This window comes from Stylophora pistillata, chromosome 8 (genome assembly GCF_964205215.1).
Source record: "Stylophora pistillata chromosome 8, jaStyPist1.2, whole genome shotgun sequence".
NCBI classification, from domain to species: Eukaryota; Metazoa; Cnidaria; class Anthozoa; order Scleractinia; family Pocilloporidae; genus Stylophora; species Stylophora pistillata.
Genome location: NC_142526.1, coordinates 1,380,846 through 1,405,953, shown reverse-complemented (window position 1 = coordinate 1,405,953; position 25,108 = coordinate 1,380,846). Strand labels below are relative to the sequence as shown.

At 38.7% G+C, this 25,108-nt stretch overlaps 3 protein-coding genes, 1 non-coding gene and 1 pseudogene across 5 annotated transcripts; 2 read left to right on the top strand and 3 right to left on the bottom strand.

Annotated features, from left to right (window-relative positions):
* Window positions 1-26: 26 nt before the first annotated feature.
* Window positions 27-4,328, top strand: LOC111345855 (signal peptidase complex subunit 1). Its single transcript, XM_022953151.2, has 4 exons — window positions 27-184; window positions 299-358; window positions 2,886-2,972; window positions 4,154-4,328. The coding sequence occupies exons 1-4, from the start codon at window positions 143-145 to the stop codon at window positions 4,262-4,264; spliced, it is 300 nt and encodes a 99-aa protein (XP_022808886.1). The 5' UTR covers window positions 27-142; the 3' UTR covers window positions 4,265-4,328.
* Window positions 4,329-11,723: 7,395 nt separating this feature from the next.
* On the top strand, window positions 11,724-12,971 carry LOC111345974 (adrenocorticotropic hormone receptor-like). The gene has a single exon (XM_022953264.2). It carries the CDS (start codon window positions 11,909-11,911, stop codon window positions 12,878-12,880), a length of 972 nt encoding a protein of 323 aa, XP_022808999.2. The 5' UTR covers window positions 11,724-11,908; the 3' UTR covers window positions 12,881-12,971.
* LOC148724391 (uncharacterized) lies at window positions 12,964-16,521 on the bottom strand (annotated as a pseudogene).
* A 1,282-nt stretch (window positions 16,522-17,803) lies between these two features.
* Window positions 17,804-24,811, bottom strand: LOC111346737 (45 kDa calcium-binding protein). 2 transcript variants are annotated; one of them, XM_022954012.2, is made up of 4 exons: window positions 24,279-24,811; window positions 23,256-23,446; window positions 21,710-21,798; window positions 17,804-18,656 (listed from the first exon to the last, which is right to left on the bottom strand). In XM_022954012.2, exons 1-4 carry the CDS (start codon window positions 24,778-24,780, stop codon window positions 18,413-18,415), a joined length of 1,026 nt encoding a protein of 341 aa, XP_022809747.1. In that variant the 5' UTR covers window positions 24,781-24,811; the 3' UTR covers window positions 17,804-18,412. The 2 variants fall into 2 exon arrangements, with proteins under 2 accessions (XP_022809747.1, XP_022809750.1); XM_022954015.2 differs by having other exon boundaries at window positions 23,256-23,443.
* On the bottom strand, window positions 19,682-19,754 carry Trnat-ugu (transfer RNA threonine (anticodon UGU)). Its single transcript has one exon. It is a non-coding gene; the product is annotated as a tRNA-Thr (tRNA).
* Window positions 24,812-25,108: the final 297 nt, after the last annotated feature.

The window sequence follows — 25,108 nt, the reverse complement described above, 5'->3', positions numbered from 1 at the left end:
AGCTTAACTATAACCTTTACTGCGCATAAGCCCTACTCCGCCCGCTGAGCAAAGACCCTGAATGCTCGCTCTTTAGCGTAATACGTGTTTTTATTCTACAGGACACAATTTGAAAGCCACAAACATAGACTTTTTCAGAACAATGAAGCTCAAAAGTTTCTTCAAAAACATCCCAACACATATGGTATGTTTATATTGGAATCATCTTTACTCTGTGTTTTCTCTTTGGCTATCAAAGTTCTTTGAGTTTACAGGTGAACTGTCATAAACGAACCAACATTATCCTCTGTTGTTACAGGACTATGAAGGACAAAAACTAGCAGAGCGACTATTTCATATCATTATCCTGTTTTTTGGTGTAAGTGAGATGTTAATTACATGTTTTCTTTGATAGTACGGCTGACATGTGTTGGATTAAAAGATTTATTACATCCATTTTGAAATAATTAGTGATCCTTGTAATCTGATTGGCTCTCATTGTTGCGATTTATACTGGGACCGCGCCATTTTATGCTCTAAATGGCATCTTTTTTCTCAGCCAATGAGATAACTTTATTAAAGCACAACAACCAATCAAATTAATCAAGGTCTCTTTAAGTAATCAACCAAATGGCAGGAAAATGAGAGACAACTTTTTACAAACCAGTTCAATATACTGGATCAATAAAATGTATAGTGCGGAATAAGAAAAATTGTATTAAACAATGGAATTTTGCAATTTCAAAATAGTTGTAATAAAATAATGGGGTAATTGACTTGAGCGTGTACTTGTGACAAATCAAACTTGGCTGTGCGCTTTTTTGATTTTGAAGTCACATGTATAATTTCAGCTCAAATTGCACTCCACTCAGTTTAATAACCATTAGGGACTCTGTGGTATTGCATTGATCTTGGGAGTGCCAAAGGGGAATTGCAGAGTTTAACACTTTTTCTTCCTTAAAGCTACTTGTTTTCACTTACCATCTGGGTGACCCTGGTTGTGAAGGATGATGTAAACTTTGTCATTGGTTTACAGAGCTATTTTAAATACATTAAGTGTCGCAAGTACTCTGGTATTGCTTGTTTTTCCTTTACTTCCCTATGGTTTTTCTAGAAAGCTCATGCAAATCCCTTAACTAATGAGATGTACAACTAAAACTTAACATGACTTGGTTGCTCACATTTTTCTGCACTTCAGCCAGCTGTTTAGTCAGTTTTACTTTGAGTTCTGTTCACTGGCTCTTAAACATAATTTCCTTTGTTTTGATTGGCTGATATAATGATTGCTTTACTTTTGGTTTTACGAGGCTCACATGTATTTGAAATCTGCCCCAAAAATGGAATGTGCCTCAAGAATAGGATCCCCTAGTACTTGGTTTCAGGTCACCTTAAAGTGCACCTAAACCCAAAAAATTTTTTTCGCTTAACGAAGTAAGCTTACTTTTTTGAGTATTTCTGCGCAAAAATTTTTTTATTTGCTCAAATCTTCAATTTTCTGTGCCCAGTCAAAATACAGAAAATCGGCCGCCATCTTGCCCCACGACCGAGTTTAAAGAGGAATGGCTCTAGTGGGTAATGTGACGTCAAATCGAGAACACGAAAGTCTGCATTTCACACATTTTCACTTGTTTGGGAAGGTTGTAGTCGATAATTGTCCGAAAATATGCCGACTAAGGGTGTTGTAGAAAGATGTAGCAACGTGCGAAATTTGCAAGAGGGTATCGCGCTTCATACATTCTTCATACAACACACCTAGTCGGCATATTTCGAACAATATCGACGACAATCTTCCCAAACAAGTGAAAATGTGTGAGATGCAGACTTTCGTGTTCTCAATTTGACGTCACATTACCCGCTAGAGCCATTCTTCTTTAAACTCGGTCGTGGGGCAAGATGGTGGCCGATTTTCCTTATTTTGACTGGGCATAGAAAATTAAAGATTTGAGCAAATTAAAAACTTTTTGCACAGAAATACTCCAAAAGATAAGCTTATTTCGTTAAGCGAAAAAAAATTTTTGGGTTTAGGTGCACTTTAAGAATCATAAACTGTGATTTTAGGGGTCTGAATTGAGGGTAGAGGTAAATGTTTAAACTTAAATTAACCCTCTCACTCTCAAGATGTCATCAACAATTCTCCTTACTTTCTGCCATACAGTTCTTATGCTGTTAGTTTGGAGAATTTAGTATTGAATCAACTGATAATATCGTGATTTTCTTTTTTCTTAATTTCATTACTTGTCTGGTTGATATTTTGTTGACATTGCAAGCAGAAAATTAATTCAGTCTCAGTCACTGATGGGAGTTTTAAAAGGGTTAAGTCTTTGAATGGACATGAATCCTTCCAAAAGCCAGAAAGCTTTCATTATAAGTTAAAGTCACTGATAGGGTATCTGTATTTGTATGTCCATGACCAAGAGGGAAAGGTTAGCCATACATGGTGTATTTGTGAGTGCTTGTACAATAAAAAAAATTATAGTAAATTGAATTTTCAGTATATCTTGATGGAATATCGAATGAAGTGAAATAAAATGCAGATGCGCTGCTGTGGTACTAGTTTTTTGGTACTTGAACATTTTGTTTCACATCAGTTCTATGAATTTTTTTTAACTAGATGTCTTTTCTTTGAACTGTGGTTTACTTGGAAACTACTACCAACTTAGCTAAAAGGCCACACATTGAGAGCAAGGCAAATTTTAGAGGGTTCTCCTTTCTCGTGGATTGGTCTGCCTGTGGCACACTTAGGTGCTCTTCAGGCCTCTTCTGTCATCACTTTGTGAGAAAATTTATTTATTCATTGCTCATCTTCTACTTTCCTTTCCTTGCCATTCATAGCGTTCTTTTCTTTTTACTTTGCAATTCAGTCTGTTTATTTATTATTAGTTTATAACTTATATGTTTTTTAACAGGCTGTAGGCTTTGCCTGGGGGTATTACATACAACAGTTTGGTGCAACTATAATTATTCTAGCAGCAGGATTCATTGTCAGCTGTGTGGTGAGTACTGGAAAATTTCCTTGAGTTCCTTTGATGCTCAAAAACTTACATGAACAAAAGCAATGATTTTTTCCTTGTTTTTAATTCAGCTCTGTGTTCATAAGACTGACTACTTTTAAATAATACCAGGTAGTTACAATTTTTAACACCTTTCCATCATGAGCAACTTAAACAACAGGCTCCGGTTGTTCAAAGGACGGATAACGCTATCCAACGGATAAATCGCTATCCAGCGGATAAGTGTTACCAAAACGTACTGCGCTATCCACTGGATAGAGATTTATCCAGTGTATAACGTTATCCATCCTTCGAACAACCGGGGCCAGGTGGCCCAAGCTCTCTTCAAGAACCACACAAGGAACACAATCTGCATATAGATTTATAAGGATTTGTATGGGATTTTCTAAAAAATATCCATGGAGATAGTTAAAAGTGAAAATATTAAATAAAAATTGAATAACAAAAAAAAACCAGGATTAAAAAAACGCTTAAATCAAGTTAAATTGGTAAAATAACGACACCAGGAGCAAACAACACACATACATGTATTGAATAAGGTAAGCCATTTTTATTTAATATTTTCACTTTTAACTATCTCCATGGATATCTTATAGAAACTCCCATACAAATCCTTATAAATCGATATGCAAATTGTGTTCCTTGTGTGGTTCTTAAAGAGAGCTTGGGCCACCTGTGTTTAAACCTTCCCAGGGCATTCACAGGACTCCTCTCTCAATTATTCTCAAATTGCCCACTTGGGGATCGGAACTCTTATAATTGTCATCATCAGAAAGGAAGTTTTATTGTCAGTGGTAGAAAAAAATGTTTTTTAGAGGATACTGGACCTTAGTCCGGTGTGAGAGGCTGGGGCAGATCCAGGGGTGGTTCAGTCAACGCCCCCTAAATTATCCCTCAAAGTGCTGGAAATCATGTTTCTAAAGACTTTATTTTCAAAATCTCCCAGGGGAGCATGCCCTCTGACAATTTTCCAAACCCCCCTTTGACTAAATCCTGGATCCAGCCAAGGGACGGAGCAATGATGTGATTATTAAGCAGACACCAAAAAGCAGAATGCTTGAAAATATGAGTTTTATCAGTCAAACCTGATGTATACAGCAAACTCGTGTTCCCTTACAATACCTCTGCACTGCTGACTATCTGTACTGTATGACGTGTTTCAGCTGGTGTTACCTCCATGGCCTATGTACAGAAAAAATCCTCTGGATTGGCAGAAGCCACGCCCAGAGAAAGCTGACACCAAGAAAGAAGGAGGAAAAAAGAAGCAAAAGTGAATTCTAGATTACATCCTGGTAGAACTAGCTTTGTAATAAAGTATTAAAATGTGGTTCCAAGTGATCAGTGTTAGTTTGTATGACCTAATTACTTTTCATTTTCATAATGAAATGGATTTATTGCAAGTTCCATATTGATCAAAATTTTATACATTGTCAAAAATGATGACTGAATATGAAAGGATAATTAATTGGGTAACCTAAAGTTTCCCACTGTCCTGAGTTTAACCTCCTTTAGGGTTCAACTGGCCTTGATAATTATTACTTGAAGCAGTTGGAATAGCATACAGAGAAAAATAAATATGCTATTCTGTTTGTTTCGTTGCCAACAGCATATACATTTGCTCGAAATGCTCTTGTGGGAAGGCATGGCTTATTAGGATTATTGGTCCCGAAGTCAATTTATAGGATAGTGGTTATGATCAAAAGTTTCAATTGAAAGTAACGATTTATGCACTAGTGTGTATTACAAACCTACAGACTCGCATAGTTACTTGTTATATTCGTCTTCGCATCCATCTCACGTTAAGAATTCCATTCCTTTTTCTCAGTTTCTAAGACTTCGTCGTTTATGCAGAGATGACTCTGATTTCCACCACAAATCAGAGTCAATGTGCCAGTTTTTCGATAAACGTGGTTACCCTGTTTCTGTCGTTCAAGCGGGTTACCACCGGGCCCAACTTATTGATCGACATTCAGCATTACAAAACGTCGCATAAGGAAGTTTCCAACCGCATTCCATTCACTCTCACGTTTCACCCTCACAACCACTCAATGAAATCCATCATTCTTAAAAACTTTAAATTACTTCAAAACGATCCAGAGGCAAGCACTATCTTTTCGCAGCCTCTGCTCATTTTATTCAAACGCGACAAAAACATAGGCAATTTTTTGGTCAGAAGTTCTTTTCAGACTAATGACCAAACAGGCACTTTTAAATGCGCTCGTGCACGATGCAAAACATGTTCTTTCATTCACAACACTGATAAAATATCGGGACCTAAACAATCCATTAAGATCACCGATCACTTCACGTGCACCTCCGCCAATGTAATCTATGGTATAACTTGTACTTATTGCAAAAAGGTTTACTTCAGCGAAACAGGCAGAAGACTAGGTGACCGATTCTGAGAACACCGAGAGACGTGGAAAGGAATGACAAGGACATGTCGAAACCAGTCGCTAGACATTTTAATTTACCTCATCATTCTAAGCAACATATGGCAATCTGCGGTCTTTCCTTACACTTAGGTAGCACGGAAAGCCGTAAAAATCTTCAACAAAAGCTCATCTTTCAAACCGGCAGTCTAAATCCCACAGGGATCAACGAACGCTTTTCATTCCACTAATTTATTCTTGTTTTTCTCGTTGCCATGTTCCCACCAATAACGTAGCTCCATTTTCTGCCTTTAAAAGCACACACAACCCACAATTCCTCTATTCGCTCCGACGAAGGGCTAACGCTCGAAACGTCAGCTTTTGTAATCGTTACGGTGGCCAATTTACCACTTCAACTTTGTTGATTACATTAATTTTTCCCTTTCAGTGGAAGTTCTTTTCAATTTAACTCTCATTTTATGTCATATCCACCGACGGTATCTCACAGTTCATCGATAGTGCATGATGGCGTGCGGACGTGTAGCTGAAGGCTCCACGAATTCCGCCGAATTTGTTGCCACTGAACCTTCTTCATCTCCCTTAAACCAATATCTACATTGGGACGACAAACAAAGTTTATTCAAGTGGAAAGGGAGCCTAACACAACTTCAGGGATTTTGTTCGAAAGTCCTAAATTTGGAAGTTTCTGCAACCGCGAGTCCCTCTGAAAGGTCTAGTTCTTTGAAGTCGAAGACAATCACGCTGGTTTTATTTAACAGTACCGGTACCCTTCAAGTCCAAGGTCCGGATACAAAAGCAATGAAAGCCAAACTGAAGAAGCTACTCCAGATACCGGCTGATGACGACTCAGTTATTCTCGTGAATGAAGAAGCTTCTACTCCGGCGTTTAACAAGAATGCCAAATCAGTACAAGAGGAGTTGGACTGTCTGAAATCTGAAGTGCTGAACTTATGGGCTCATATAAAAGAGAAACCTAATGAGGAAGACCTGAGATCCGAAAATTCTCGAGTTAGGGAGATAATTCTATCTTTGAAGGAAGAAAATAAAAAGTTAGTCCAAGAACGCGATTCTTTAAGTTTTGCATTGCAAATCGTATCCAGAGAAGCAGCTACTCAATGCCGTTTAATGAGTAACACCTCTAACGAACATACCATTGTCCAAAATATGGATGAGTCAACACCTTGCGCCATCAAAGAACAAGGCTTCATTGTGAAATCAAAGAACAAAAGAAAGAAATCGAAAGGTAAAGGAGGTCCTAATAACACCCTGACAGGAAAAGAATCCGAACCCGAAAAACAACCAAAAGAGCGCACAACCCTGCTCATAGGAGATTCGATGATCTCAAGAATACCTGGAAAAGATCTGGGAAAAGCAGTTGGCCACAGGGTTATAGTCAAGCCTTTCTCGGGCGCTACGACAATGGCTATGAATCACTATCTCAAGCCAAATCTGGAATCTTCGCCCAATGAAGTGATTTTACACATTGGGACTAATGATCTTAAAACCAGGGAACCAAAGGCTGTTGCGGAATCGATTGTGGATGTCGCGAGACAGATCGAGGGCACCTGCGATACTACAGTTACGCTGTCGGAGCTTGTATGCAGAAAAGATAAGCTGGACCAGGCAGTGAAACAGCCAACAAGCATCTAAAGAAGTTCTGCCATCAAAATGGATGGAAATTAATCCATCATGAGAACATATCTCATAGTGGACTCAACAAAGGTGGACTGCACTTAAATTTTAAAGGTAATGAGCAGTTTTATAATAATTTTAAATCGCACCTAGAATGAGATAATGTGCTGTCCGTCAATGCCGTGCGGGATCAATTAAACAACCAAAAGGCCGAAAAATCTGTCTCAATATTGCCTCCTTTGCGCGGTTTTAGAATGGCATCACTCAATATTAATCAATTAATTACTCATATAGACGAATTAAGAATCATCTTAGCAAACAATGATATCGATATTGTTTCCATAAATGAAACGAAACTGTACGAGAGTATTCGAGATCAAGAAGTTCATAATCCGGGATACGAAATAGTTCGCCACGATAGACTAACAAAATGCGGCGGAGGGGTATGCTTCTATGTAAAAACTTCAATCAACTTTACAGTACGAAATGACCTACACATGGATACACTAGAAAATCTTTGCTTGGAAATCCATAAGCCAAATTCAAAATCTTTTGTGATTGTTACTTGGTACAGACCACCTGACTCTCTTATTGGCATTTTCTCACCTTTTGAATCCCTAATTGGGAGATTGGATAGTGAAAATGTAGAATTTTTTGTACTGGGAGACATGAACTGTGACATGATCACGACTCGATATGACAATAACACATCCAAATTAAGGAGTATTGCTGATGTCTACGGACTCGAGCAGCTTATCTCTGAACGTAGCTCCATTTTCTGCCTTTAAAAGCACACACAACCCACAATTCCTCTATTCGCTCCGACGAAGGGCTAACGCTCGAAACGTCAGCTTTTGTAATCATTACGGTGGCCAATTTACCATTTCAACTTTTGTTGATATATCCAAATTATCTCTGAACCGACGAGGATAACACCCACCTCATCAACTCTAATTGACTTAATCTATACCAACTGCTCGGATAAGATTGCATGTTCGGGAGTTTGTCATGTCGGAATAAGTGATCATAGCATGGTGTATGTATATAGAAAACTTGCCCTGAATGGGATGTCTAACGGACATAATTCTATAACATACAGAAATTTCCGAAATTTCGATCGCCAAAAGTTTCGTTATGATATTCTATCTCAATGTTGGGATAATGTATACGAGTCTTCCAACCCAAACGTGATGTGGCAGCAATGGAAATGTACATTTCTGGCTATCGCTGACAAACATGCCCCACTGAAAACGATGCGCGTTCGTTCACGGAGTTCTCCGTGGATTACCTCTGAATTGAAAGACCTTATGCATAATAGAGACATATTAAAAATCAAAGCTAGCAAGACAAAGTGATCCTAACGATTGGGCATTATTTAAGAAACAAAGAAATATAGTCAATAAGCAAATACGCTCAGCTAAGCAAGCTTATTACCAAAATAGTTTTAATAAGCAAACCAGCGACTCCCGAAAGACCTGGCAGACTATAAACGAGCTAACTTCTCGAAAATCTGGGAAAACGCCAGTGGCGTCACTAAAAGTGAACGGATTAACGATAACTAATCCGTTGGAGCTATCAAACGAATTCAATAACCACTTTGCTAATATTGGTCCAAAACTTGCCAGTGAGATAAATTGTGATAGTGGTAGCTATCAAAGATATCTTACCGCAACAGATAAACGGTTTAAGCTCCAACCCACCAATCCAACTAAAGTATTTTCACTTTTAAATAAACTAGACAAGTCAAAGGCAACAGGGCTTGACAAAATATCTGCTAGGTTTATCAGGGAATGTGCTGATCTCATTTGTGTGCCGATATGTGATATTTTCAATCAATCTATTAGCCAAGGAACGTTCCCAGACGACTGGAAATATGCAAGGATTACCCCTCTTTATAAACAGGGTGACCGCGGTGATGCTAACAATTACCGCCCAATATGGGTGATTCCAATAATGGCGAAGGTGTTTGAAAGGATAGTTTATGAACAGTTATATGCCTATTTGGAAGAGCACGATATTTTATGTCAAAACCAATCAGGGTTTCGTGCTAATCATTCAACTGTAACAGCTTTGTTGGAAGCAACAGATTCTTGGGCATATAATATTGATAACGAGAAAATCAATGAAGTCATTCTTCTAGATTTGAAAAAAGCTTTTGACACTGTTGATCATCAGATCCTTCTATCGAAACTAAGCTATTATGGTATACATGGAAAATCTTTCAGATGGTTTCAGTCATATTTGGAAAACCGAACACAAAAATGCTCTGTCAACGGGTCGCTATCCAGTAGCTACTCGTTGACTTGCGGCGTCCCTCAAGGGACCATCCTCGGTCCATTATTGTTCTTATTATATATCAACGATCTTCTAAATTGCTTATCAAATTGTAAACCGAGAATGTATGCCGATGACACGCACCTCACATATGCGGGAAGCAATCTTGAGAACGTTCAGTTTTGTCTAAATGAAGACCTAGAAAACGTCTTCAACTGGCTACAAGCGAACAAACTCACGTTGAACATGACTAAAACCGAATTCATGCTAATAGGGTCGAGGCAGAGACTGAATACTCTCACAGCTTCACCAACAATTAGAATGAACAATACTCAAGTGAGCCACGTTTCAGCTACAAAATCGCTTGGTGTAATAATAGACGATAAACTCGATTGGCATAGTCACATCGAAAAACTAACGAAAAAGATCGCCTCTGGTATCGGGGCCCTAAAGCGAATTAGGCACCTGATCCCAGCATCAACCTTACATCTCATCTACCAAGCTTTAGTAAAACTTCACTTTGATTACTGTGACATTGTTTGGGGTAGCTGTGGGAAAACGCTACGAGACAAACTGCAGAAATTGCAGAATAGAGCAGCCCGTGTGTTGACATTCTCTAACTATGATGCTGATGCAACTGAGCTACTCGAGTTTTTAGGGTGGAAAAATCTTGCACGCCAGCAGGAAATCCATAAAGCCACCATGATGTTTAGATGTCTGCACGGGCTAGCTCCAAGGTAACTATATTCAAAGTTTACGTGGCGTGATTCTGCTTAAGACCTCAGGGACTCTGAAAATAAGCTTAATGTTCCACTACCGCGCACTAATTATTACAGAAAAAGCTTTAGCTACAATGGCGCCACATTATGGAACAGTTTACCACGCGATATAAGGAACACAGAGTCTCTGGGGTTATTTAAATGTAAGATCAATGACATTTTTAAAGTCTAACGCACGCCATTCACGGAAAACAGCTTTAGTGTTATAGTATGTAGTTTTAATTTTAAATATCTTAGCGTATGTGATATGTGTTTTTATGGGCTGATGAATTGATCGTGTCTAAATAAAGATTACAATGATATATCCAAATTATTTCGTTATTCCCACCGAAGCAGCCCCAAACAGTTTCTTTTGAAACTATCAGCCTTTATTCATATGATCAAAATAGTTGATCTAAGTTTTACGAAAAATACTGAAGAATCGTGGGGCACTTTTATTGTTTTTGGTATCATCAAACCTCTTTCCACGCCAGCTGTTTTTCCGCTTTATGTAATTGTCGTCAAACTGTAGCCTGATTAGTTTGTTGAATTTTAGACATATACAGTTGTTTTTACTTGTTCATGTCATTTGTCATTAAAAAAAAGCGGTAACCCTTTTTTTTTTGCCAATCAATTTGTAAATTGAACACGTCAATAAAGGAAAGTGACACTCATGCAAGAATAATAATAATTTTAAAACGCATCTATCGCAAATTCGATAAATTTTATAAGTAAAACGCGCAGAGTTGTAATAGTTTTAAGTAAGACAGGCAAATTAACGTTGCTAAAAGTCAACGCAGAAAAATTATTTTGAGTAATGGCAATCTATATCCTTCGCGCTCGAATAATTCATTTACGAATTTTTAAGGGTGTTTCTGCCCTTCTTGACTTTCCTCCAAGCACAATTCAAAAGTTCGTTTCTCCTTCTGTTTCTGTGTTTGTGTTGCCTTGCTATATTCCAGTCACTCGGAACCTCAACAATGTGTTTCAACCCAACACAAGTCTTCAAGTCACAAAATATGACTCCCGAAAGATTTCGGTACCGCAAAATAGATTGAGTATCCAAGTATATGGACTCGAATTTTGCACATGTCACCTGTTTGTGTTAAACCATTCGCATGACTTTTTTTCATAGCTGTCGAGAAATCTGCTGACCCTTTCATGTCTTTGTCGTGTTTTTCTGACACGAAAAATGGCCTCCATGCCTACCACGCTCTTTTCTTGTAAACTAATTTCAAATTGAATTGTCTGATATGCACAACTTGCACGCATAAAGTTGAGAAATGTCTTAATAGAAACAAAAAAAAACCATTAGCTTTGTTTACAAAAAAAAAAAGAGATTGAAATAAAAGCTTATTAGTTCGGCTTCTTGTTAAATGCTCTTAACCTCGTGACTCTTCGCAGGTGGTTCACTTAATTATCTAGCACGAGAACAAATTCATTCTCTTTTCAGTCAGTAAGGCAAAAACTGTAGAGAAAAAAGCTTTGCTCACAAACTACTTGGATAAGAGAGGAAATGCTCTCCATTTTTTTTGTTTTGTTTTTAGTTTAGTTGATTTTTTTTTCTGAAGAGAAATTTATCATTTGTTCCTTTAAACAAACCTGACATTCTAGACTCCGCTCACTTGAGGTTGTCTCAGCCGCCTCGTTTTCGAATCGATTATTCCGCCTCTTCTCAATAATAACTTCTAATTCATCAACTGACTAAACTTGATTGGGTCACGGAAATTTTTTTTAATCTTTTATATATATATGTATATATATATATATAGCCACGTTTAAGAGCTTAGTTCTCCTTAACTCGGTACTCCACATCTCGAGCGCTGTTGCCTTAAGAAATTTGGTTCGTTTAAGCTATGAAATGGCTTTAATTGGTGCATACCCGTGTGCGAATGTGTCTGCCCCGTTCACTTTGAGCATAACTACCGCTACTACTTGCTCCTTCCTCACCGTAACAGCCGTAACAGGCAACCTCCTCGTGATTCTCGCTGTCATCTTCGATCCAAATCGTAATCTACGATCCCGATTTAACTTCTTAGTGGCAAATTTAGCTGCTGCAGATTTAATCGTTGGAGTTTATGCTCTTCCCATGTCAGTTGAATTCCATATCCGTGAGTCAATGACCCGTCTTCCAATCGCATCGACACCGCTGCAGCGAGACCATGCTAGACGTATAGCTTACTTTCTCTCATGCACAGCATCGCTACTGAGCTTGGCTGCATTGGCCAGAGACAGATTCATTGCCATAAAGGAGCCATTAAAGTACAGAACCGAGATGAACACGAAACAAGCCGCCATGGTTTCATTTTTCATTTGGCTTGTCTCCTCCGGTCTTCCATTTCTTTACTTTCAGATCGGCTTCTTGAGATATTTCTTTGTCTTTGTGAATACAGCTGTGGTAACAACCTTTATTGTGTTGTGTGTCACAAATGCTAAGGTCTCTAGACATTTTAAATCTCAAGTAAAAAACTGTGGCGCTTTGCATGAGGGCGAAAAGAACGACAGCGACAGGGCCAAGATACGTGCGATCGAATGGCAAAAAAGAATTACGAAAACGTTTCTGATCATGTTGGCTCTCTACATTAGCTGTTTCCTTCCAACCTTAATTCTCGTCTACGTAATCAGCTTCTGTGCAAATTGCAACTGTGCCTTCATTCATTTGGCCAGAGATATTAATTACAACTTAGTCATGGCGAACTCAAGCATGAACCCTTTCGTGTTCGCGTGGCGACTGGAACGATACCGCAAAGCCTTTGTGAAAATCTTACGTTGTCAGAGATGGGTGCCAAGTGAAACCATGCCTTCCACATCTGTGCAAGAAACTCGTCTGTGAATGTATCAATCAAATCTTAAACCCTAAGAGTGTTAAACTCACGGGAATAAAGAAAATGAACACGAAGTGAAGAAGCTCTTGATTGTTAAATAAATTCTTCTTGTCAGCACCTCAAAATAGCATAGAGAAAAGTATGGAGAATATGCATATTGATGTCAGGGTGTAAAGGGATAATAGAAGTTACATTCTAGCTTACTCGCAGCATAGGCTAACAAGGGAATTAAAACTTTCCAACGGCTTCTATGGTACCGCGCGCAAAATCTGCTAACAAGAGGTTCTAATAACCACCTTCGTTCACATAAATTAGTGATAATAATTTTGCACGACGTTTCGACCTTGCTGAGGTCATTTTCAAGCTGATGAAAAGGAAAATTTTTGCATATATGTACTAAATTCAAGACGTGGGAATGATAAAGGTGATAAAATATGGAAATATGTAAATGCTAGGCGTAAAATAGAAGTGATAAAATTGCAAAGGAGACAATACGAATAAATTAATATGAGAATTGACGAAAGTAAAACTATTAATTATACGAAGATACCGTAAATTATTATAAAAATAGCTTTGCGCGGATTGAGTCTGACTGTTTGTTCAAGCTTGGCTTAATTTCATTTATAAAAAGCATCTCGTAAATTAGGCAGTCCAGTTTACTTTTGCATTTCTTCAGGATTTTGAAACTGTGATGGAAGTCACTTGGGGTATGCCCATGCCGCTCTTTAATGTGGTTCCCGATTGAAGACTGAGACGCTTTGTGTTCTTGAGCACGTTGGTAGAGGTGCCGGCATGTGTAGCCGACATAGTCTGCATCGCACAGACCACACTTTAAATAATACACAACGCGCTGCTGATTGATGATGTTGGGCTTCTTTTCCGTTGGTTTTAACTCATATCCGATCTTTCTGTTGGTGTACACAGGAGAAATGTCAGTTCCAATTTTTCGGCTTAGGTCGCCAAGTTGCCTTCGTACGGAATTTGCTGATGTTTGGTCCTTAAAAGGAAGTATAATTCACTCGGGTGTTTTTTTCTCGTCAGACGTTTGATTGATCCCTGTATACCCAGACACTTTTTTCGTGATGAAATCATTAATGGTCGAATGCAGTAGTTGAGCTGGGTACTTGAGTCGCGAGAAGGTTTCGGTGAGACGTTCGCGCTCTTGGTGAAAAAATTGCCAGTTAGACGACAACTTAAAGGCACGATTTAGCATTGTTTTAAGCAATGATTGTTTAAATCTTACGTCGACGTGACTCTGATAATGCAATAACAGACCAGTATCAGATGGCTTCTTGTACACCTTCGTTTCCAGACGGTAATTTCGTTGCATGATTTCAGTTCCCAGAAAAGACAATTTGCCGTTCACGGTCAGTTCCATGGTGAAACGTACTGACCAAAGGATGACTTTCGTTCAGTGTGGCTAGGAACTTTTCAGCTGTTTCGGTGTCTGCCATTATGCTTAGGGTGTTGTCTACGTAATGTTTGTATAATTCAGGCATTTTGCCTTGTTCCTCGAGTCGATCTTCGATACTGCACATGAATGCATTGGCCATTAGGGGCCCAAGTGGCGATCCCATGGCAACGCCATCGATTTGTTCGTACAAGTTGCCCTCGAACTGCTGGAATAACTGGTGCTTTGTGGCAATATTCAACAGCTCTACCAGCTCTACTTTTGTGATACTGAGATTATGTTCTTTATTGAACCAGTCGTCCTGAAACGCTTTTTCAGCAAGGATAGCTATTGTTTCGTCGACGGGAACGTTGGTAAAGAGCGAAGTTACATCTTATGAAACAAGGACACAACGATCATCTACTTCCTTATCATGGAGAGCATCCACGAACTCAGAAATATCCCTGATTGTGTGACTGTTGGTTGATAGTGGTTTGAGTTTTTCATCCAGCCACTTTGCTAACTTGAAATTATATGTCCCCGTTGCGGAGAAGATGGGGCGCATTGCTAACCGGCACTTATGGGTTTTCGGTAAGCCATATAGGTGAGCAAGCCTTGAACCTTTTTGAATGACTTGTTGGGCGATTTTTTTGGGTACTATTCTTTGTATGGCGGTGGCTAATTCTTTTTCTTTCTGTAATAGCGGATGATAGTGCTTTGCTGGTCGGCCGCTCATTTTTGGTCTTTCGGTACTCGTAGGTCTAAACTTGCTGTCATCGTTGATTGACGATTCCTTGAGGAGACGAACCTAATCAGATTTGTCCATTACCACCACTCCCCATCCTCCTCATCCTTTATCGGTCTTCGTGATAACATAACAATGTCGGTTCGCTTCTTCAACTGGCCGATTGCTCTTAGTATTGATCTTGGTGGTGTAGCCGGGGTCTTACGTTCGGTGTAGTTCAAAGCAATAGACCTTAACGTAGCAGCTGCTCTGTAGTTCTTTGTTGACTTCGCTCAACTTCGGTTCTAATTTCCAGAAAGCCTTTTTCAAACGCTACTTGGATCTCTTTAGATGAAACTCGCTGTGGAAGAGCGAAGTCAAGACCGCGACTTAATGCCAGTTTCTGAAGGAAGGAGAGCTCGTGGGACGAGATGTTCTTGATGTGTTCGATGATATCGGTGTTGCCTTTGTAAAGAAGCCTAGAGATCTTTCTGGTATGGCCATCCATTGATTGTTGATATTTTTCGTTACGTTGAGTATGTATTGTTTTGTTTTTACTATTCAAAGGAAACGTAGCGATGAAAAGCTCGTTTTTATTTTCTTTTTCCTTTTCATCAGCTTGAAAATGACCTCAGCGAGGTCGAAGCGTCGTTCGAAATTATTATCACTAATTTTTATCTTGAAAAGCTTTTCTAAATACTACTTATCAAAATTCTTTCATATAATTTTTTGTTTCGTCTCTTTTCTTTTTTTGTTTTGATTGTTTGTTTGTTTTAGGATACATAAAGTCCCAAAAAAGTGATTGAAAATTAAAATTTCATTGAAATTGATGAAAATGACACACGAAGAAAATAAATTTGAGAGAGGATCTTTTAAGTCGAAGAAGTCTGTTCAAGCTGACTCAGAAACTGACAAGCGCTCAAACACCTTTTCGTCAAGAAACGTAATCGACATTTATTCATATGCCACCCATCTAAATAACCTGCGTGGGATATGGCAATCCATCTTTTCCAGTTTTAGCTCACATGATTAGTGCTGGTGCTCCTGCATCTCTGACACCATAACTCAATGAGTCTCTCTCCGTCTCTATCCCTATCTCTCTTTGTCTCTCCCTCGCTAGCCAAGTCATATCTCCACTCCGGTAAAAGGAGGGTGGCACTTAGAGAGAGCGGGAAAGGGGAAGATTGATTGAAATTTATAACATTATGAATATAGTGCGAATCGTCTCATTGGTCAATAGTCCTTTTTACAGTTGTGGACTTGGTGGCCGAGCGTTTGAACAGGAGTGAGGCTTAGGGTGACCTTGTTATGATAGAGATGTTGCTGCTTTTCAAATGCAAATTACTTTGTTATCATGCTAACTAGATACAGGTCTCTATCACAACAGTCTCACCCTTAGCCTAACTCCTGTTTAAAGACTTGGCCACCAAGCCCACAACTGTAAAAGGGACTATTCAGTTTCCAAGTGGGTGCTTTATCAGGTGATGAAGCGAATTTCCAGTTATTCACTGGTGAGATCTTTAACTCAGTCGAAATTCCACTTCCTCAAGTTAAGAGGCAAGTATCAAACACCAAACAAATCATTGAGCTTTTTCCTTCCTATTGCCCATCTCATTCATAATCAGGCTTTGGAAAAAAAAAATCAAAAGCTGACCTTCAAGGCAAATGACTTTAAAAATCTCTGAATGTATATTAGCTCTTTATATTATATCTCAACTTCCTTAAAATTGAATTATTGCGTCATGTGTTGTCTCACTGCACCCAGGGTTTTTCGATCCTTTACCTTAACCAAGCACAGAGACCTTTATCTTCCCCTCCTACGGTATGGTGACCCAGGGGTCTACCTGTTTCACCAAACACCATAGGCTCAACACCCAACGGGAAACTGATCAACGACATCTCTCCCCACACCTTTCCCAAGAATTAAACGACCTTTCCCATAACTTGTGTTAACCATTTTAACCTTTAAGATATGATGAGCATCTAATTTCCCACAACAGGAATGAGAATAAAGGAAACGATTGCGAACTCAAGAAGTTCTTGATTGTCGGACAAATTCTTCTTGTAAGTAACAGAGGAAATGTTCGGGGAACGGCTTGGAGAACTTGCATACTGATGACAAGGTGTAAAGGGTTAAGTTACAAAACATTGAAAATTGAAAAAAAAAAAAAGAAAGAAAGAAAAAAAAAAACGGTACTTGAAAAACACGTTGCCAGCTAGAAAGCTGCAAAGGAAGTGTATGACGCGTTCCGCGTTAAATATCACACCTCAGAATTTGTCCAAAAACAGTAATTGGTCAGCTCCTAAACGATAACAGAAGACTGGCTTTCAATCGCGGCGAAAAAAAGAAAGAAAGAAAAAAAAACGGTACTTGAAAAACACTTTGCCAGCTAGAAAGCTGCACAGGAAGTGTATGACGCGTTCCGCGTTAAATATCACACCTCAGAGTTTGTCCAAAAACAGTAATTGGTCAGCTCCTAAACGATAACAGAAGACTGGCTTTCAATCGCGGCGGAATCGTTGGAATAGAACTTACGATTACTTCCGTCATCTTGAATCCCGTTTCCCAGATCCTGTAACCCGTATACCGAACCCCATACCAAAATCGGAGTCTTAAGCGTAGTCATGACCTTGATGAAATCGAAGTCGGAAGAATCGACTGGTTCCATTCACTTCCGTATTCGCTTTAACTCCTATGCTTACGATCCAAAGAAAACTAGATTGTTGAATTTGCAAGCAGAACCAGAAAAATTTAAACAATCACAATGCTAGTTCTCAGGCCATCTGATGGCTTACGACTCCAACAAGATGACAAGCGACGTAACCACATTTATTCTGCTTCTAATTCTGTCAATTTGATTTTGACCGGATCAAACGTCTCTGAGTTTCTGATAAGGACTCCGTCTTCGACTCCGACGTTAGCGAAAACTAGTCTTAATACGTAATCAACCTCGTCCCAGGGTCCTCTTCCTTACTTCTACAAGAAAGGACGAGAAACCTGGGAATAAGGGTGAATGGGTCACCTCCTCGATGACGTCATTTGACAACAACTACCTGAATTATTTTGCAATTGCTTTCTTGTCCTAATTTGGAAATTCCTTTAAGCTCTTTATAACAATGTTATGCAAAACGAACAAAAAAATAAATAGAGAAAGTAAAAGAGAAAATAAAAGCAAACGCATAAAGAATTGAGGTTGTTAAACTCAATCGAGGTCATCGTGTAAATTTCCAATGAGAAAACCACTTATTTGCTTCATCTCTAATAAAATGATTTCTTTCCCCAATATATAGTAAATAGATCTATAAAATTTAAAAAATTGAAGTCTGTTCTTTTTCCGTCCATCTAAGGATGCGAGTTTTTTCTCGCCCTGTGGTTTAGCTTCTTAGGCCCGTTACAAAACAGGCAAAGAATCAAAAGGAAGCCTATCAGAACTCGTCGTGTAAATAGCCAGCATAATTAGCCATCGTACTCCCTGTGAATAGCTGGTAATTCATGAGCATTTCCTTCTCTGACAGCTGATCGTCGCGATCTCTGTCCGCCATTGACACTAAATAATTCCCTTCATTGATGGCACGCTGTTTGTGAGTGGGATCAAGGTATTTAGTGAGTTCATCGACAGTAACTACACCGTCCCCGTCTTCATCCATTGCAGTGAATTCAGTTTCGCGTCTGAAGTGAAAGGACAAATGAGATTTATAAACGAACACAAAAAGGCGAGAGATACCTTGTAGCTAAAGCATACTGTTGCAAGCCTAATGGCATTTAATTACTGGATCGTTTCTAAATTTACCAAACATGAAGCAAAACGGGGTCCGACTGGTCTTGCTCCACCCTTGGTACATATATTATTGTTATCAAACACAACGATTATATGAAATTCATATATCTGAACTGCGGTTATACAGACGTATTTGTGCACGATCCTGGCAGTAAAGAGCACTATTTAAGCAAAAATGAAAATCAGACCTGAACAATTTCAGGCCTGTACGGGATTCGAACCACTGACCTTTGCGATACTAGTGCAGCGCTCTACCAATTGAGCTTACAAGCCAACTGGGAGCAGGTCATCAAATTTGTCCGCAGTTCAGAGATATGAATTTCATATATTCGTTGTGTTTGATTTATCATATTATGGGTTTAGGTCGGACTAATTTGAAGACCTGCTCCCAGTTGGCTTGTTAGCTCAATTGGCAGAGCGCTGCACTAGTATCGCAGAGGTCAGTGGTTCGAATCCCGCACAGGCCTGATTTTTTTCAGGTCTGATTTTCACTGTTGCTTAAATATAGTGCTCTTTACTGCGACGATCGTGCAAAAATACGTTCCCATTATTGTTGTATATTATATTGTACTATGTTGTTATATATACTTTCATATGATGCACGATCCTCGCAGTAGATAGCGCTATTTAAGCAATAGCGAAAATCAGACCTGAAAAAAATCAGGCCTGTACGGGATTCGAACCACTGACCTCTGCGATACTAGTGCAGCGCTCTACCAATTGAGCTAACAAGCCAACTGGGAGCAGGCCGTTAAGTTGATTCGTAATAAACCCGTGGAAGTGATAAATGAGATACAATGAAAAATATATGAAGTTCATATATTTTGTACTGCGGTATTAGATACATATGATGCACGATCCTCGCAGTAGATAGCGCTATTTAAGCAAAAAGCGAAAATCAGACCTGAAAAAAATCAGGCCTGTACGGGATTCGAACCACTGACCTCTGCGATACAAGTGCAGCGCTCTACCAATTGAGCTAACAAGCCAACTGGGAGCAGGCCGTTAAGTTGATTCGTAATAAACCCGTGAAAGTGATAAATGAGATACAATGAAGAATATATGAAGTTCATATATTTTGTACTGCGGTATTAGATACATATGATGCACGATCCTCGCAGTAGATAGCGCTATTTAAGCAATAGCGAAAATCAGACCTGAAAAAAATCAGGCCTGTACGGGATTCGAACCACTGACCTCTGCGATACTAGTGCAGCGCTCTACCAATTGAGCTAACAAGCCAACTGGGAGCAGGCCGTTAAGTTGATTCGTAATAAACCCGTGGAAGTGATAAATGAGATACAATGAAAAATATATGAAGTTCATATATTTTGTACTGCGGTATTAGGTACATATGATGCACGATCCTCGCAGTAGATAGCGCTATTTAAGCAAAAAGCGAAAATCAGACCTGAAAAAAATCAGGCCTGTACGGGATTCGAACCACTGACCTCTGCGATACAAGTGCAGCGCTCTACCAATTGAGCTAACAAGCCAACTGGGAGCAGGCCGTTAAGTTGATTCGTAATAAACCCGTGAAAGTGATAAATGAGATAGAATGAAAAATATATGAAGTTCATATATTTTGTACTGCGGTATTAGATACATATGATGCACGATCCTCGCAGTAGATAGCGCTATTTAAGCAATAGCGAAAATCAGACCTGAAAAAAATCAGGCCTGTACGGGATTCGAACCACTGACCTCTGCGATACTAGTGCAGCGCTCTACCAATTGAGCTAACAAGCCAACTGGGAGCAGGCCGTTAAGTTGATTCGTAATAAACCCGTGAAAGTGATAAATGAGATACAATGAAAAATATATGAAGTTCATATATTTTGTACTGCGGTATTGGATACATATGATGCACGATCCTCGCAGTAGATAGCGCTATTTAAGCAAAAAGCGAAAATCAGACCTGAAAAAAATCAGGCCTGTACGGGATTCGAACCACTGACCTCTGCGATACAAGTGCAGCGCTCTACCAATTGAGCTAACAAGCCAACTGGGAGCAGGCCGTTAAGTTGATTCGTAATAAACCCGTGAAAGTGATAAATAAGATACAATGAAAAATATATGAAGTTCATATATTTTGTACTGCGGTATTAGATTTTCGCTATTGCTTAAATAGCGCTATCTACTGCGAGGATCGTGCATCATATGTATCTAATACCGCAGTACAAAATATATGAACTTCATATATTTTTCATTGTATCTCATATATACTTTCACTCAACAGAACGAACACTGTGATTGGTTAATTCTTGGTAGCACGCCCACAATCAAATTCAAATGTATCCTAACCGGAATACAATTGCGCAGTTGTTACCCGCTCGCCAAATACCACACAGCATGTTTCTGCCATGTGATTGCTTAAGGGAAAGTCTAAATATATAACAGCAGGATACATTTAAGTCACACAGCAACCAAGTGGACAATAAGACATAGTTTGATGCTACTCTGGTTTAAAGATTTCATGAATGTAACTGGAATTACAATTCATCAACCAAACGTTTTGACACTCCTGCCTAATGCCTTTATCAAGGATGACCTGATCATTGCAACAATCAGTCATTAAATCTTTAAACCAGAGTAGCATCAAACCATGTCTGATATAATAAAGCACTTAAAATGCATGGTCCCTCGGGAAACTAGTTAGTTTTGCTTTCCCTTGGGACCATATATTAAGTGTAAAATGAAATCCTCTACACCCTAAGATCAGCATGCATATTCTCCATTCTCTGTACATTTCCTAAGGTCTTGAAAAGGAGAATTTGTTGAGTGATCAAGAGCTTCTTTAGTTGGTGACCATTTCCCTTATTCTTGTGACCTTTGTTGTTGGTTCAGAGGTGACATATGCAAGCTTATAACACTACTTGTCTTAATAAGATGCCTGAAGGTTTAAACAACCATAATGTGATGCAAAAAGTAGTGTTGTGCTTACTCCTTACGATACTCTTCATCAAGGTCTGCATCTTGCTGCGTATCCACTTCTCCTGGCGGCAGTTGAGCAAATTCCTCTTTAGTCAAAACCTGAACAAAGCATGACACATAAACAAACATCAGCAAGAAATTCAAAGGTGCTAGACCCTAGGTCCACTTTCATATGCCTGTCAAAAAAAACTCTGAGTAAATGCAACTATTCTGTGACAAACATGGCAGATAAACCTAAGATTAACTTTTTTACACTTAGATAAGAACCAGAGAATCCCATGATATTGTTGATTCTAGCAGTACACAGTTGAAAGTTATGACCAAATCTTTGGCCCAGCTTCCCACCAACTACTGCTAAATCATGGCCATTTGTTGAGCAGCCAAATGTACACACATTTCACAATAAACTATTCACAAGTATCAGAATTTTCTCTCTAACAAGATCCTGAATAATGAGATTCACCCCTACCATATTTGATTTTTATATCTATTTGGTCATTTATCTTTCTTCATCGAATTGATATACATAAAATATATATCATGCAAGGTAAGACTTGCCACTTGAGTGGGTGTTTTAAGCTTTTTAATTTTGGAACAAATACCCACTGTTTACTAGCACCAAGCAGGTAATTAATACAATTATTTGCTTTGTCTTATTCTTAAGGTGGAAAATCAACTGTCAACACAGCGATATTGTGTGTAAACAGGGATTCTGGCATTATGCACGAAATTATCAAAATGATGCAGGATTTTCAGGAAAGATTATGTGAGAACATTATGTGCAAAATTATGCACGGTGACATCATCGCTTAAAACCTAAAATATAACTAATTTCGCTTAGAAAACTCAGTTAATGTTTCTTTTTATAAAAAAAAATGGATTACACATTATTGATAAATGACTCCTTCCAATAAAAACAACAATATGGCCAAAACAGAAAGCAATTCTTGTAAACGTCCCCTATCTTGGAAACCGCCAAACGCTGGAACCTGGGCCAAGCTTCATATCGGTTCCAGACCCTCATCCGACATTTTTATTAACGCCTTGTAGTTTTTATAAAAACAAAATGGCTTCGTATCTATGTGGTTGTTTTGTTAAATTAAAACGATACTTTGGTATTTTGTACAACTGTAGAAAAAGGATAAATACAATACTCAAGCCAGACACCAAGATAGGTAACATATATATTTATTTATTTGACAGATTAAGTGGGATTATGCAGACAATGGCTGATTATGCTGGTCTGCACCAGTGCATAATGCCAGAATCCCTGTGTAAATGACACTGGCCTAATACCCTAGTCGAGTGAGACTAATTGTAAAAAAAGGGAAAGTACAAAAAAAAAGAAAGAAGTGAGGTACTTGAGTTGTGAACTAAAGTACTTTGTAATAAAATCTGTCTCTGGTATGATAAAGGCCTAATGCTGGAAACATCAGCTTAAGAAAATCTTCACAGTGGCCAATTTACATCATCTTCTCAGTTGATAAAACCAAATTATCCAACCTGGCTACAGTCTCTTCCATCAATGTTACCAATAAGTTCGAATTAACACATACCTTATCTTGGTTTTTGTCAAAATTTTGTACCATGTCCTCTACCAAATCTTTTATACTCTGTGGATTGTGTTCAGGGTGTTCAAAGTAAAGGAACTCTGTTTCATCCAGCTTTTCATCCATGTTCAAGTCCCCTCTTTTGAACTTGTCATGGTACTCAGCTATAGGGTCCTGATTATCACCAACATCATCTACTGAACACAGAAGAGAATTAACAAATGAACAATGTTTGAACATGGTCTATAGTCACAATATCACTGTTGAATTCCCTATTAGGGTCATGTAGATGAATGAAATAATCTCCAAAGAAAGAAGCTCCTAAGAGTTGTCAAACAAATCCATTGCGTTAATGTAATATGGAATGTGTAGAGCAAACAGTAAGGAAAATACCTTTGCTCATGTCAGGGTGGAAACAATTTTAGTGTAACCCTTAATACTCCCTAAGATCAGCATGCATATTCTCTACACTGTTCAGTATAAATGTCTTAGGATGCTGGCAAGGAGAATTTGCTTAACAATCCAAAGCTTCTGTAGTTTTTTATCATTTACATTAATCACCTGACCTTAATGTGTGAGTAAGGAGAAATTAGATGCGGTCAAGGGGTCATTTAGCGTAACATTTTTGTGGTCTGAAGTCAACTTGAAATATCTGTCTTCATAAAATATTAATCATATTTTGTTGTTTTCTTCTATAAAACTTGACCTCTTTCCCCTCTATCTGCATTGTTTGCAGTTTTTTTTTTTCCTTTTTTTTTTGGAAAAAATTAATCGTGATTAGAATACAGTAAAACAACATTGAAGAGAGAGGGGTAGGGATGTATTTTTTATGACAGGAAACCATTTTAAGCAGTGATGCATTTAAAAGCCTACAGGAAAATTGTATCGGCAATTGTGTTCATACAGCTGCACAGCTGTAGATTATATGTGAAAATAAAAGCGTGCATGGCATTAATTTCGATTATTAATTTTTCTTTATTTCATATCTATGATCTTTAAAGATGGAATCTTTCATCAGCTATAACTCACCTAATTCTTTTTCAACCTCGACCTTACGAGTGGCATTAGTTTCTTTTAGCTTCTCTTGAAATTCATTCCATGCAACAAAGCCGTCGCCGTTTGTGTCTGCCTCCTTAAACTTTCGCCTATTGTTTTCGCGAGCTTCTTGGACGTGCTCTTTGATTTTCCCGTGAATCCAGGCGATCATTTCAGGCCTGCTGATCAAATGATCCCCGTCCTTGTCCACCTGATGGAATAGATCGATAAGCCGCCTGTAACCATCCATGTTGTCGAACAACAAAGTGCCATTCTCTACCATTTTCCCGAGGAAAACTTCGTGGTGGTAATCCTTGTTAACATGGCCATCTCGTTCGAGTTTCACGGCTTTTAAGTGATCTTCTAGAAACATTTTCTCCTTCTTTCGCTCATTTGTTTTTTCAGGGTCGAGGGTTCTGCTTGTGTTAAACGGCTTGCCAAAACAAGCTGGCAGCAACACCAGGATTGAGACAACAAAGCCTCTCACGACCGCCATCTTGGGACGACGGACGACTTCTCGCCCCAATCTCCCTTGTCATCGGTTGACGCGTGAAAGTGTAACTCAGACTCCGTCGAGCGCATAGCACGGTCCTGGCCTATTGCACAAATTCACCCGACTTCTTACAAAGTGTACGAGTAAATTTGAAGTGAAAGCGCAGTAATCATACCAACAGCGTCATGAAATGAAATTTCAATTTTATCTGAGACTGAGTCGAACCAGACAAGATCCATTTTTACGGTATTATTGTTTGTTATTTTTTTTTTACAAAATATGTGGCAGAAAGAGATAAGCGTCCCTTCTGCTAATCTAAAATACAGAGAGT